Genomic DNA, 15826 nt, shown 5'->3' on the forward strand with positions numbered 1-15826 from the left:
AAACATACTCACACACACACTCTTCATACCCGAGTTAAACAAAGGCACAAATGAATGCATATATATACTAGTCAACCAGCTCCCACATCCATGTGCATCATCTGTGGGACAGTCCTCTCAGACACAGGACAATTACAACAACAATATTCAGGCAACTATGTTTCTCTTTCCCCTCTCATTTTTCACTAAAAAGGGTCTTTAAAATGTATTAGATCAAGTAAATTTTTACTCAGAGCTTCATGTGACTGGAGCAGGTTGACAAGAAAAACAATCACAAAATAAATATTTTTTTTTGTTTTGTTGTCTTTTAGAAAAGAACATTTCCATATACATTGTCTCTAACTTGACAAAACTGTTTCCTTGGACGGACAGGTGCTTCGGGAGGAGGGCTCTGGATGAAGTGTGAGGGGCTCTTGGAACAAGTCAAAACTCTGACACTGGGGAGGCCAAGGGAATGAGGGGTCTGGCAGGAGGAGGAATTGAGGAAGTCAGCAAGGAGGCTGTGGCCTGCCCTTAGTGTGTTCCTCTGCCATAGCACAGCACATACTTTCTAAAGAAGTGGCACCAAAAGCTGTCAGCCCATGGCCTCTGGGGTGCAGGGAGGCAGTGTACAAAAAGTAAGAACCGATGCAGGGAGTCACAGAACAACAACATTTTAAGAAATCTGGTTAAAAAGAATACAAAAGTGACTCCACAGAGGGGAGGTCTCCCGCCCCTCCCGCTTTTGTCCCCTCTTGCTATCCTGGGTGACACATTTGAAGAATTTTCACTCATTTCTTTCACGATTTAGCTGGTTCTTTTATCTCTTCCTTGGCTCTTTTTCAAATGCATTCATTCTGGAGAGCACCAACTTTACAGATCCCAGGCTGCTGAACTGTGGCCTCCCTGTGAGTGGGGGCGATGGGGGGGGGGTTCTAATCACGTGTGCACATGAGCAGTAGCTGTTTCATTGTCTCTGGCTGCTTCAGTCCAAGCCTTGAGCTCCCATCTCCCAGGTGCTGAAGGTCTCATGGAAGCACCCTGTTGGCACTGAGGTGAGGGCTCGGATTATCTTTGCACCCTGAATGTGTGGGTCAACTCTCTGACCAGCACTGGGGTTGTTGCCCCATTAGCTACAGAGTTTGCCTGTCTCATACTCCACGGGATTTGGCAGCTTGGAATTGAAAGCTCTCAAGGAGGACTGGATCCTGCCCACCTCATTGTTGGCCAGCTTGAGCCTATGCCGGAGCAAGCAGGAGAAAAGGTCAAGCCGGACTTTGCCAGGTGGAGAGAGTTGGTTCACCCGGTCTCTGAGCTCAATGAGTTGTAAGAGTGCTGAGTCCTGGGAACCTTGAGTGTATGGGTAATCCAGCTGGAGAATTAAGTCTCGAATAGCATCTGGATCAAAGGGCAGACTGTAGCCAAAGACCTGCAAGGTGTTGATTTTCATGTAGCCCAAATTCTTGGAGGGATCAGTCATCTCCAGGGGCTCATAGTAGATTGTCTCATTGGAGCTGTCATCCAGGGACTTGATTCGGCTCCTTAGGTAAACATGGACTGTCTCAAAAAAAGTCTTCCACCTGTTCCCCAAAGTGATAGTCCAGTTTTGGCACTGGGCAGCTGCATCCACGTTAGTCCTTTCCCAGTCAGGAAAGTTGCCCTCATTTACAGGCATGAACCAGCTCTCAGAATGGCTGCCCCCAAAGGGGTTTACGTAGATGGCCATGACAGGCTCCAGGGTGCTGTTCTTAGTGAGGCAGATCTGCAAGGACAAGGCCAACATCACATGCACCAGCCCAGGCTTGTACTTGTTGCTCTTCAGAGTGAGCAGCATCCGCTTCCTCCAGGAAGGGTCAAACCAGCTGCCCAGACGCATGTCGTTGCTAATAAAGATAGAGTGCACCTCAATGCGGCTATCCCGCTTCTGCAGCAGGTACTTGAGTTCTAAGTCCTGCAGGTCTGTTTCCAGCCCCAGAAAATTCTCCAGGGACTCAGCTACCTCTGGACGGCACAGTCCCTGGGCCAGCACGTAGCCAGGGTTACAGCTCCCACAGCGAGTGCTATTGTCTGAAGCACAGTGGGCACATGCAGACCCTTCGCCCAAGGCACATGGGATGGGGCCCTGGCAGGAAGATTGGTCATAGGGACAGGTGCAGCTGTGGCTTTGTTCCAGGAAGGTCCCAGGGAGGGTGCTTTCTCCACAGTAGAGAAGCGATTGGATTCGGTTCCACCAGAAAGACAGGGATCTTGAAGAGATAAGACAAAGAAGTGAGAATCAAGGGAAGCCGCCGCTATCCTCCCTATGGAGTATCAGCTCACTCACTGTCTAATAGAAGGGGCGGAGGGAGCAGGGAAACAAGGAGAAGATGAAAACCACAAGTTCACTGAGTGGTGAAAACACGGGTACTCCACTTTGGACCTACTGAGTTAAGCCTGAAACTCTCCGCTAGACAGCCAGAAAGATTTGATATCAGGCGTGTCCTGGAACCAGCCAGGATAATTTCTTTCAGGTCGTTCTGCTTTTCAAAACTGGAGGTTTTTCAATGTTTCAAATAAAACCTATCTTTTTAGCCTTCCCTACAGCATAGATCTTTAAACAGTCTATATTTTTGCCAAATTCATGTTCACCTAAAGGTCTCTCCTTATTTTCTGGTTTATCCTTCTTACAGGAAGACTTGGAGTTTTTTGTGGGTTACTTAGACTTTGGATTTCAGCTCTTAGCTACCTCCTCAAATGGGCTGTTCCCAGTGTCTCCTTTCAACTCCAGTCACTATCTCATCACTGTGTTCTGGTTTAATCCATGGCAACTATCTATGTATAGAATGACTATTGGTTTGTGGAACACTTATTTATAGCTGACTTCCCTGGAAGTGCAGTGAGAAGAGAGGTTCAGTACTGTCCACTAACACATTAGAGAGCAAGCTTGTTTCTTGTTCATGATAGGCATTTAATAATTAGTGGCTTTAAAAAATGAATATCTTACTAACCCCTGCTGGTCTGTCTTCTCCACTCCTTCATTCTGCCTTCCCTGAGGCTCAATCAGTGACATGGTTGGGCCTCTTCGAGAGTAGCTTCACTGCCCAGGGCACTGTTGCACCTACTTATTCCAGGCATTTCTATCTTTTTTTGCACAAGCTGTCCAAGACCTTTTTTTTTTTTTAGGAGGTTCTCCTCCCCAGCCTCTGCCTCTTGGGAACTATTTATTTATTTATTTATTTATTTATTTATTTATTTGGGGGGGTATGTTTTTGTTCTTTTTAAAATTTAAGTCCTTTTGATTGGTGCTCTATCCCCAATGATTTTAGGGGTTAATACAGTCAGGATTTTAAATATGTATGTCTTTACATGTTTGCTAAATCTAACTTTGTCAATGGTGTCCCTTATAGCTAAACAGCAGGGCATAGAATATAGGTGTAATATATTTGTAATGAATGCATGTATGAAAAAGTGAATATATAAGTGGATTCCTATCACAGTACACTCCTACCCTATTGGGAGATTCTAGGCCTCATCTCTCCTCCCTACTATGACTCAGACAAGTGATGAGAGTCACTGGTTTCTCATCATTTGCAATTGCTTGAACTCAACCTGTTTCCTCTCTAGAAGACTTAGAAAACTGGGAAGCGATAAGTGAGAATCCGGGTGTTACTAGAGTAGCATTTGAATCTACTATAATTATACAAAAGTAACACAAGGCTCCCTTAAATTCTTCATACACAATTGGTGCTTGAAAGTAGGGAGACCACGATTATATAATAATAGGGAGGCCAAGATTACATAATCAGAATGACTTAACATGTCACTACTTTCTCCTCTTCCATGTGACCACAGTGTCCTTCTTGGACTCAGCAGTTATGTCCAGGAGGTGCTGAGCCTTGGATCTGAAGCCTGGGTGCTCACCTCTCCTTGGGCAGGCGGAAGCGAGGCTGCCGGTGGCAGCGCTTGCAGAGATTGAAGAGGCGGCGGACGATCCGCTGCATCTTCTTTAACAGGACCTTCAGGCTGGCTCCCAACTGCTGGTAGCGGTGCTGGACGTTAGTGTCCATGGTCCAGTACTGGGAGATGGCTGTGGAGTTCAGGAATCGGTCACTGGGCAGTCTCTTGAGCAGGGCCTGGAACTCTTCTGTGGGCAAAAATATAGGATTTGAGCATAGTGAAGCTATATAGTGTTCTGGGAACAAATATTGCTACTTCTTTTCTCCCAGGGGCCCCTCAGAGTCACTCCATAAGAAAGAAGCCCCACATCCATTGTATTAGCCTTTCAATTTACACATGGCTTTGTTTGAAATTAATTAACATATCATAAAATATAGTTCCAGGATTCTTTTCTTAAGAAATCATTCATTTTTAGGTGTGTGTGTGTGTGTGTGTGTGTGTGTGTGTGTGTGTGTGTGTATGTTGTGTGTTACATGTATGCAGGTGCCCACAGAGGCCAGAAGAACAGGGCAGATCTCCTAGAGCTGTGTTAGAGGGGGTTGTGAATGACCCAACATGATTGCAAGAAACCAAGTTTAGGTCATTTGGAAGAGCAGGCCACGTTCTTAACTACTGAGTCATCTCTCCAGCCTTAGCTTCTGAGTTCTTGTTGTTTTGTTTGTTAGTTTGTTTTTGTTCTTATTCCAGTAAACCTTCAATTTTCAAAACTGATTTCTGTTACTCTTCAAATGGCTAAAATTCCTGCTTTTACTAGTACCCTTGGGATGTGTCTCTTTCTTTTTCTTCTCTATATAACTTCTTCATGGAACTATCTCTTTTTTTTTTCTCATATAACATGTTCTGATTACTGTTTTTCCCCATCTACTCCTCCCACTTTGTCTCTTCTTCCCCTCCCATCCTGATCCACTCCCTTTCTGTCTCTCTTCAGGTAAATTTCTTCAAAACTACCATACTCTCCAGTGAATGAGATAAACAGGCTCAATGACAGGCAAATGTTGGCACAGAGAAGGTACTGTACCCAACTCATAAATCTTAGAAACATTTAATCCCTGAGCCTAGCCTCTCCCTCCACAGCCTACTCTGATTCTCTAAGATACTCTTGCTCTCTGGGGCTCCTGGTTGCATAGACTTCTTCCAAGTAGCTAATATAGAAGTAACATGGTTTCTGCTTCTGAGCTCCAAGTAAGAGTTCTTTAAAATGTATAGTATGATTTTTGAACTCATGCTCAAGACTCTCTTCTCTGCTTTGCCTTGGGACCTACCACCACCTTACCAACTGGCATGGGTCTATGACATTCTCATATATTCACCTGTAGACTCTCACAGTGGTAAAAGCTAAAGTTGTATTGTAGAATATGTCCTAAGCATGGATTGGGAACTGGAACTTGATTTTGTTTTAATAGCTGCTTGCATCAAACTGTTGCTATTACTCTCTGACCTTTTTGTTTTGTTTTGTTTTTTAGTTTTTCAAGACAGGGTTTCTCTGTATTGCTTTGGAGCCCATCCTGGAACTACCTCTGTAGACCAGGTGGGCCTCAAGTTCAAACTCATAGAGATCACCCTGCCTCTGCCTCTCGAGTGCTGGGATTAAAGGTGTGAGCCACCAATGCCCGGCTACTATCACTCTTTTAATGATGAGGATATTATAGCACCAAGGAACTGCATGGTTAAACCAAAATGGGAAAGTTGTTCAGTAATAGAGCAAAAAGCAAACTAGCACCTCAGACTCTAGGTCTTAAGTTGGCATTGATTCTTAGCTATGTCAGCAACAAACAACAGTCGGTTTAGTTTCCACTGGGTGCCAACTAGATCATTCTATACACACTTCATATATTCAGCAAATACTTATCATGTGCAAGCATTGTGCTAGACAGCATGAAATCAGTAGCCTGAAGGACAGACAATGATATTTATACTCTCAACAGTATTTTTCTTAACTAAGTCCTTAACATGTAAGTTAGGCCCTGTGATTGCTGGAAGAAAAACACATCACCTGAGACTCTTGGTGACCATTTAGTCATTCTTTCCTTAGAAGTTCACAAAAATAGTTAAATTGGGATCTAAGTCAGATTCCTCATGTTCTGTCTCCTCACAGCCTCTACTCTTCAAAATTCTGAGTTAGTTGTCTTGCTTACCTGACTCTTCAAATTGCCTGTTGTGAGTGGCCCAGGAGTCTTGGATCTGCAGCAAGCTATCTTCCATGGCTTGGATGTCAGCATCAGGACAGTTGCATTCTGGGAAAGTGGGACCGCACTTGCACCAGCAGTCATTCTCCCTGCAGACAAGCTCACCCTCAGAGCTGCATGTGATATAGCTAAGTGCTGCAGCCACAAAACGCTCACGCAGGTGTTCAGGAAGCAGCACCTGCAGGCCTTGGGAAAGGATGAATCAAGGTATCAATCACTGAGCAGAACCCGTGGGGACTCAGTTTCTCAGTCCCAAGGCTAAAGGAATCCAAACTGTTTTACTGACTGGGCCTGAGCATGGTCACCTCAGGGTCTGATCATGCTGAGCTGGTTGGGAGAGAGGGCTTTTCTAGCCCCTATGACAGATGGGGGAGGATCTGAATATGCAGATGAGGAACATCAAAGCCCAAGGCTTAGCCAAACTCCTCACATCAGCCAAATTGAGAGCTTGCATATCATAAGAACAGGCTTACTGGCTACACATCAGCATTTCTAGGAGAGAAACAGGAAGATGTTTCAGATAAAATAGAGCTTAAGGCCCTCCTGGGGGAAATAGCCAGGCTTGATGAGCTTGCTCTGCCTCCAATAGCCATTCTTCTTATAGTTACACAAAAGCTGCAGTAGGCATGCTCAGACATTACTAAATGCTAACCTCCCTGGACCTGGCATTCCAGCTAAAAGTGTTCTGGTTATGAGATAGGGATAGGTACTACAGCCATACAGTAGTACTAAACCAAGTACATTCTATATATAGTTGATAGTAGCTCTGAGGGTCATCTCCATCCCAGAGGTGGTGTTGCTGTTGTTTTATTTTGTTCCCTAAAACCAGCTGGGCTCTCACATTCCTTATACTATTGATAGATTCTGGTCCTTCTGCCTTTGCCCAGCTAAGTGCTGGGATTATCAGTGTGTGTCACCATACCTAATTTCATATTGATTTTTTTTAATGAGAAAATAAAAGCCAAAAGGCCACAATGACCCATTCAGTGTCAATCACTGCCCTTATCTTACCAGGTGATACTGCATACTTGGAAATGGTTGCTTACCTCAGTGTACTGTAACTCTTTGTGTGTGTGTGTGTGTGTGTGTGTGTGTGTGTGTGTGTGTGTGTATGTGCGCGCATGCATGTTGTCTTGGTTTGCTTTTTTGAGACAGGATTTCTCTATATAGCCCTGGCTGTCTTGGGACTCACTCTGTAGTCCGGGCTGATCTTGAACTCACAGAAATTCATCTGCTTCTGCCTCTTGAGTGCTGGCATTGAAGACATGTGCCACTACTGAACAGCTAATTTAACTCAAAAAAATATTAATGTAGAATGATAGACTGTGCCTCAAGATTCATCAGGCCATTGGGCCTGGATAGGGATTGGCTTCAGGTCATGAGTAAGGTGGCTGTTGGAAGTATACAAAGGATGAAGGAAAAATAGATATGGATTATGGTTGGATTGAGAGTGGGTTAGTTCTTCAGGAGGCTCTAGAAGTAGGGATATTATTGGACTTTCTGCCGGGAGAATGAGGTGTATAATGACCCCTGAAGATGAGGAGTCCTTTTCCTCAAATATATGTTCTTTATTTCCATATCCATGACTTTGTCCTTGGCAGAGCATCAAAGAGCTCACAGTGTGAGTCTCAGCCTCAGCAGACCTCACACTATAACTTAAAGTTGTCAGCAGCGTGAATGTTTTCTGTTCTCACTTGAGGTCCACCTCCTACTCTTACTGGCTACTAAATTTCCCTTTCTTGATTCTGTGCCCACCGTGGCACTTGACAGTCCATTCCCACTCCTGCTCAATACACACGCCATATCCACATGCTCATTTTCAACACTTATGGTCTTCAAGTAGTCTCCTTCCAGCACCCTGTCGCTGCCCCCCTCTTCTCCAGAACATTTCCTATTGCTATAAAGTAAGTGCCCTGAGCAATGTCTGTGTGAGTGATGGGCTATAAAATTAAATGGCATAAAATATTCCAAATGAACCACCAGCCATTTTGAACTTCACTCACTGCTAATTTTCAGACACAAATCCAGCTTGTATAAGGACATAGCAAAAGAGAGATATTAATTGTAATGGGTATCCATTAGTAGGTTTTTTAACTCCTCTTGTATGTTCGTCAATTCCTAAAGCAATGTAGGTTGCCTCTGGTTCAGATTGCTTAAAATTTGTAATCGCAGATCCTGGGGGAGGGCTATTGATTTTGTGATGCTGGAACAGTAATATCTTAAACAGAGGCAGATGCAGTTGGCTCTTAGGAAAATGAACTCCTCTACTGAATCAGTTTGCATAGTTCTGCCCTTAAAACATTTGAGGAACAGATGGAATTAAACATCTCTACTTGTTCCCCCATTCTTTTGGCTTACAGCAGTGACCTTTTCTTTTTCTTTCTTTCTTTTCTTTGCCCATTCTATCTCCAGTCCAAATGTTCCTGTTCATTCTTCTCCAATGCTGCTCCTGGCTTTGAGGTTCTCCACTCTCCCAGAAAACCACAGACAGGGAAATGGAAAGCAAGAGCCACTCTTCTGCTGTGGTTACAGATCAGTAGGATACAAAGTTTGAGCTAGAGTGAGCCCACAATTACTATGCCTTAGTGTGTCTTTGGTAACCAAAGTGATCATTGAACTAGTTCCAGGTTTACAAGGTTGTGTGTCTGATCCCTACAGGATAATGATACAGGTTTTGAAAAGGAATACAATGGAAGTGGCAGGAGCAATGGGTAATGGGTGTGGGGAAAAAATGATGGAAAGTTACTACATGCAGGTCCTAAGATTTGTGAAGATTCTTCTCTTCAAAGGACTTAGCTGAGGCAGATCAGCATATTAATAACTCAAGACTCGTTCAGAGATGTGTACACACTTCTATTTGAAATCAATGGCATCCTAGGTCTTTTATCTGCAAGTGATTTACATACACACCTTACCCCAAACAATGCACCTAGTAAGTGTTAGTGACCTAGAACACCCTCCTGCAAAGAGCTGCATGTACACCCTGCTGTGAACCACAGAGTGCATTTTCTTCCTCTTTACAACCATTAGATTGCATTCTATTCAATTGAACTCCACTATGTCCAGTTATAATAAAACTGGGGGAACAATGTGACCTAGACTGGTTTTGAACATATGTGCAATAAGCTAAAACTGTGCCTATGCAAAATTGGGTACACATTTGACTAAAATCACGTGTTATGGGAATGAACATATACGGTAGAAAAAACTGGTTGGTTGTGGAATTTAATCGTCTATCTAAGTAGAGAACCATCTAAGCTCTGTCCCAAATAACTAGCTCCTCCTTCTCTTGAATACCATAAAAGGAAGACCTGAACAATAATCTAAGTCCTTGAGTACCTTCACTTATATAGCTTGCTGCCAATTCTGATAGTATATTTCTGATCTGTACTATTGATTTGCTTTGAATGAAGTTACTTTGTTCATTTGGTGAGCCCTTATTTTAGTGGTATAACTAAGAGACTGAGAGCCTAGACATATCCATCTCAGACACTCCCCGCCCCCAATCCCTGATGACATATGCAAATGAGAAAATAAGATCTTTCCTTTCTCTTTGAGGGTCCAGGTTTTCCATCAGACCTGAGCAGTATGGAACAACCATGCAGCTGCTTACCCAGTAATTGTACTTTGTTCTCTGGACTCTGAACCAGGACAGAACTGACCGAGTCCAGATTGTCATAGTTGCTGCAGCCCAGTGGACCAGTCCTGGTCTCTGTGACCTAGAGAAGAAGGGACAAGATATGGACTCAGAAAACAAGAAGAACTTTTCTCTTGGCCCTTTCCTTCTAGCCATCTATGTGGAGACTCTATGTCCTGTCCCTGACCAAAGGAACTGCATTTGTCTACTCTATGAAGGCAAAGTGACTTTGTTTCCTTGTCCTGAATCAGCGAACATCCTTCCTATGTGGGTAGTGGCAAAACTTGCATGTGATCAAGAGAGCCTTTCAGTGGGGAGCAACTTCCTGTATAACCAGGAAGTTGATATGCTGTGTGATCTCCAAGTTGGTGTCTGCCAACTGGAAGGAGGTAAAGGGTCAGAGATGGTCCCCATTAGCCTGTGAGTGAGCCTGCCCCATCCACTAGATGGGGTGCTCACAGGTTCTGGATATCCTGAAGGTGAAAAACACTAGTAATAGAAATATGAGTAGTTTTGAGTATTATTATTAGAATTGAACATTTAAGTCCACCTCAACACGGAGATGTTCTTAGAGAAAATCAGCTATGGTATTACTGCATATTTTACTAAGTATATTAAATATACATAAACTCTTACAGCTACATAATATTCCAAACACCATCTTTTAAAATATTATAAAGTTGGCCCATCTGTTTCCCCTGATGTTTAAAGTGTGTGATGAAAAATGGGAAGCTAGAATTTCACTGAAATAAGTATGTAATAAGAATGATGGGGACCTGAGGCCCTTTCTTCTCAGGGCTCCAAAGTCCTTGCCAACAATCAATCAACCAATCAAGGAGTATTTATTGAGCAGCCCCTGTTCAGTCCCACACAATTCATCAAACCTTCATAGAGTGCCTTTCTGGAGCTCTTCCGGGTTCTACTTGGTACTGCTGACCTCCTGTAGCTCCAGGTACCTGTGCTTTACAGCAGGCACATGAGCTGCAGTTTTATACCCTTTCCTGAAAGGCTCTCACCTGATTCCCATACTAGAGTCTCTACAAAGGTATGCTAACATTTATTTTGCTTGTTGAGAAGTCAGTAATGGCTAGGGCAGTGTCTGCAATATCTAAGCAGCGAACCTGAGAATGTATGAGGAATGTGTCCCAGTCTTTTCAGGAAGATAGGCACATGGCATATAAGCTACATAATGAGTCATTCAAGGAGGCAGGTAGTTTACAAGTGACAGATATCTAACCTGTGCCCAAAGGAAGTATCACATGGAGCCCATCCCTAGGCAGAGGGAAAACAAGAAGAGCAGAGGAAACACCACTGATGCTTGACTTTAAAGCTAAGTAGAAAGTAGACTTTAGAGGAGTTATGGGAAATATGTTGTAAAATGAAAACTTCAAAAAGAAAGACATTGGGGTCTACAGCTCAGGCTCCAAAGTACATAGGTATGTGTCTGGTTCCTTAAGGAACCCAAAAATGTAGGGAAAATAGCTGAGGGACTGGTGTTTATCTGGGCTTAGAAAATGTATAGAGAATAAAGTTGTCAAGTGGGAGACGAGATGATACCGCAAACTGAAAGCATGAGTGTAATGATTTCATTTGACCCAAGATAAATGACAAATGCATGTTTATTGGGGAACATTTACACAGAAAATTATAAAGAACCATGGGAGCACTTCTCTGCTCTGACAACAAACACTGGGAAAGGAGTCAGGGCTGATCCTGGGAGCCTAAATTAGCCTTGAAAACTGAACAGAGATGCAAAGGAACTTGTGAAAGTATAGTGATTCCGTACAAGAAGAAAGAAACAGCATCAGGCACAGCATCTGAGCGCTAACAAGACGCAGTCCAAATGAAGAATAGGACCAGGACCACACCAGGAGTAGGGTGACTCTACAACTTTCACCCCAGTGCAACAAAATGCCCCCAAGGCTCTCAGGACCAAATGTCAATCCTCCCTATCTAAAAGACAGACAATTTTTAAAGATTGATTGATGATTGGTGATCGATTGATTTCGAGATAGGGTATTTCTTCCAAGCTGGCCTATGAGTTATGGTATAGCTCACCCTGTCCTTATAACAATCTTTCTGACTCAGCCTCCTAAGTACAAGGATCACAGGCCTGAGCCAAAATCAATCAATCAATCAATCAAAATTAACATTGAAGTTTTCAGACTCTAAGTCTGTGTCATTTCAGTTCTTAGAAAACAGGTCCAAGGGCTGTAGAAAGTAAAGTTAACTAAAGCCATGTTGAAATGTCACCACTTTCTAGACAATATTCTAAAGAGATTAGTTCTGATATCATCAGAATAGGCTAGTGATCTTCCCTCCTCAGAAGGCTCACAGTGGGGGAAAAAAGTTTGTAATAATTGGAAGTTAGTATTGCTATCTATTGGGTCTCAAAAGTCTTACTCAGTACCTGTGGCTCCTCCCAGCACTTCCCCGCCCCCTTCCCTCTAGCTCTCTCTATGTTAAACTCTCCCTGCCATGGGATGGGCCTCCATATCCCCTAGCTTCTTTTCCTTGTATAATTCAGACATTTTGGCTATATCTCTCTTGGTCCATGCACTCTCTTGGCTCTCTTGGCCTGCTCATAACCTCTTGGTCCTCAACTTCCCTCATCCCCTTTCTCTCCTCCCTTTACTCTCTTTCTCCTCATGGCCTAGTTCAGTCTGCTGGGCCCATTCAGTCTGGGCCCTTCCAGATGCCTCTGATTGCTTTCTTCATCATATCTACAATAGATCCCCTCAAACATACCCAGGAGCCACTATGTCCTCAATTTTTCATTTATTATCTTCCTATATAGATTAAGAAAACAACATCTAGATAAGTTAAATGACAAACTCAATATCACATATGTTGTAGCCTAGGGGACCAGGATGAATTCATTATACTCTTGCATTGCTTTATTCAGTTAATATCACCTCACAGATGAATGTGACAATTCCTGCCTGCATGGCACTTGTAGACTGGTGGAAATGCTTCTAAAATCCCAGTGTTCTAGTAGATCTTCTTGGCCTAGCCTCTCTTCCCATGTGAACAGTATGTGTGGAATATTTCCTAGGGAGTGGTTGGCTAGTGACCAGATAAGACTGGGAAAACAGAGCCAGTCTTACTTCAAAACAAGTACTCCCCATAGGAAGAGCCAAAAACCTGTGTAAGTTGGCTGGGCTGAGCAGCAGGTTAAAAGTGGCATGCTATCATATTGAAAAACTAGCTTGTTCCAACCTCAAGGTAAGTTGGCCACCATAGTATCACTAAGCTGCATTCTGGATTTTCCAACTACCTACTCCAGAGTTGGTGATTCATCAAGTAGCGTCAGACAGGGAGTGAGATAACAAGCCATGTGTCAGGAAGGGCAGGACAGAATAACAATAGAGGTGTTCCTGTTCTTTATCTGTCTTCCAAAGCTTTTCCTACCCATCACTCATCTATCTACTTCGCATCATCATTTTCCCATACCGAGGCTGGCTGTAATCTTGTAATTCTCTCTATCTCTCCTTCCCCCCTTTTTCTATTTGCTTGTTCAAATGTCAATTCCACAAGAAGACAATCAGTCAGGTAGGTTTCTGAGAAGAGATGCTTCCTTTTGTTGATTGTGGTGCTCCTTGTGGTGTGAGAAAATACCCTGGCATCATACCCATGTCCTGATAGAGGGGAGAGTGGAAGCCATATCTTTGTGAGGAAGGCATGCTCAGACTCCATCTGATACTAAGGCCATGATTACTTTTATTTCTATTCTGTTATGAACCATCTCTCTCCTCCCTGGATAGATAATGAGGTTGGAAGAAGAAAAGGGCCTGGAAAGAGTCTCCATTAGACACTGTTAAGCACCAACTTGGGTAAACAGTACAGGCTAATGTATAACCCTGCTCCTACCCATGAGACAAAAGCCCCTGTCTCTGAAGGGCAAGTCAAGACAGTCCTGTAGCTTTCTCTTTGAAGGGGCCAGCAGCTCTGGGAGATTATTAAAAGGGCCTATAGAGGTAACAGAAAGTGCAATCCACTCAGGCACTCACATTTCAAAAAGTGCCTCAGATAAGCTTTCAGAAGGGGAAAATAATTGTGTGCTAATTGGTCTGTTGACAGAGACCATCTTGCCTTCAGAAAGCCCTGATGTATCTCAGGTTCATTAGCGCATCCAATTTTCCATAATACCAGACTGTGCAAGCCATCATTCCAGTGAGCCTATGTTCCTCCCCCTTCTTTCACTTCCAGGTTGCTACTGCCCTACCTGGGGGGACACCTTGGATTGCTAACAGCAGGGGAAAATGGGCTTCTAATGGTGAGCAATGGGGCTAAGCATGAAGAGCACAATGAAGGTGTGTGTGCTTAAAAAGGCTTCCAAGTGAATCGCAGGCCACAGGCTGCTATGGCTTTACCAAGTCCTTTTGTTTTGTTTTGTTTTTAAGGATGCACTCTGAGAAACTCTCCCCTTTGTCTAGGGTCTGGCTGGCTTCTGACCAGCTCTATTCAGTCAGTTTATGGGCTTTTCAATCCCTCCTCACCAAGTACTTCCAAATCCTTCTAACAAGAAGGTGAAGTATAGCTATGAAAAAGGCTCTATCTCTTCTTTGTGGTGCTGATCCCTTCTAGGAAATTATAGGCAGATATACATGCATATAACCTTTTATATTTGCACAGTTTCCCTGAGGATTGTGTCATCTGATGTCATCCCAACATGATAGCAGAGATGCAGTTATTATCGTTATCATCATGTAGACTATGAAGGTAGTAACCACCCTTATTATCCAGAAGGCACCAGAGAATTCCTGAGGTGCATTTGCCCTTTGGCTCTCTCTCTCTCTCTCTCTCTCTCTCTCTCTCTCTCTCTCTCACACACACACACACACACACACACACACACACACACACACACACACAAAGGTATGGAGGAACCAGTGGGGAAGAGTGACTGTGGTTAGGGCACATGAAATGGGTTGAAGAATTTGGAATTATTTCAATGTTTTAGAAACAGGAATAATATTAGCTGAAGCTCCTGTGTAGAGGTGAGTTAAGTGGTTGGTACCTCCGATTATGGAGGAGACAAATGGTGTTCAATGACTCCTCAAGGTCATAGACACAGCAAGCATCAAGGCTGAAACCCAATCCCAACTATTCCTGCTCTTGGTTTGCTTCTCTCTAAACTGGGTAGCCTGATTTTACCTCTCAAGCATTTTATTGAACATCCTGCCACATGCCAGATGCCGTAAAGGGACTTGGAGCTATGTGCATGCAGTCGAGTCCCTTCTGCTTTAAGGCCTACCGTCACAGTGGGTGTAGGGAGGAAGGAAACAGGCATGCAAACAGACAGAATGTAACATGACAAATCCTATCTTGAAAGTGTCTGCTGATCAGGGCAAGCCTTACAACACAGAGGGATGTTTACTGGTTCCCAAAGGAATAAACCAGAGGGGGCAGGGCACCTGTTTCTCTACTTCAATGCAAAGAAGTAACTAGGGAAGAGTGAAAAGCAACCACAGGTTTGCTTAGAGAAGAAGCATAGGCAGATGCACTAGAAGACTTTTCTTTCATGAAGGCACAGCAGGTGAGCCGAGTCCTCACCTTTACTTCATTCATCCCCACCCAGTGATACAGTAAGGAATGAGATTGAGCCCTGCAAAACTAAGGCTTGCTCAGTAGACGGAGACAGATGGCAAGTGCTACTGCACAGAGGAGGAGTGTTAGCTTCGAGGATGTGCTGTGGGGACCATCCTGGCTATTGGACTATCCTACATGGGTCTATAAGTACTAATCATTTAGAGCAAAGAGGGGGAATCTGTTCACAGCAATACTGCAGATCAAACCCAGCCAGTGAACAGAGCTGTAAGAGGGGTTACCAACATAGCTCTTTGATTCTTAGTCTAACAGGATGCCCTTGAAATCTACACACCTCACTAAAACTCTGGAAGCATGGAGATGGGAGAAAATATGAAACCATCCCTTTTAATGCATGGTCTTTTGAGTTGTATCCAATGGGAGAGCCCATTGGTACTCCCAAAGAAAATCTCAGGGCAGTCGGTGCAGCAGGAACAGGTTATTCATTTCATAATCAATGTGTCACTGGACAAGTTCCAAAAGAAGGCTTCCAGAGATT

General features: G+C 43.6%; 1 protein-coding gene across 1 annotated transcript in view; it reads right to left on the reverse strand.

The window, feature by feature from the left end:
* Nucleotides 1–214: 214 nt before the first annotated feature.
* The window catches only part of Brinp2 (BMP/retinoic acid inducible neural specific 2), a 101123-nt gene continuing 85511 nt past the window's right edge, over nt 215–15826 (reverse strand). The window contains exons 5-8 of the mRNA XM_051186058.1: nt 9715–9820; nt 6051–6287; nt 3880–4102; nt 215–2225 (exon numbers count right to left, since the gene is read on the reverse strand). Of these exons, the coding sequence (XP_051042015.1) occupies nt 1109–2225; nt 3880–4102; nt 6051–6287; nt 9715–9820 (1683 nt within the window). The 3' untranslated portion in view covers nt 215–1108. The remainder of the gene's footprint in view (nt 2226–3879; nt 4103–6050; nt 6288–9714; nt 9821–15826) is intronic.

The sequence above is a fragment of the Phodopus roborovskii genome, unplaced genomic scaffold (genome assembly GCF_943737965.1).
Source record: "Phodopus roborovskii unplaced genomic scaffold, PHOROB, whole genome shotgun sequence".
Classification (NCBI taxonomy): Eukaryota; Metazoa; Chordata; class Mammalia; order Rodentia; family Cricetidae; genus Phodopus; species Phodopus roborovskii.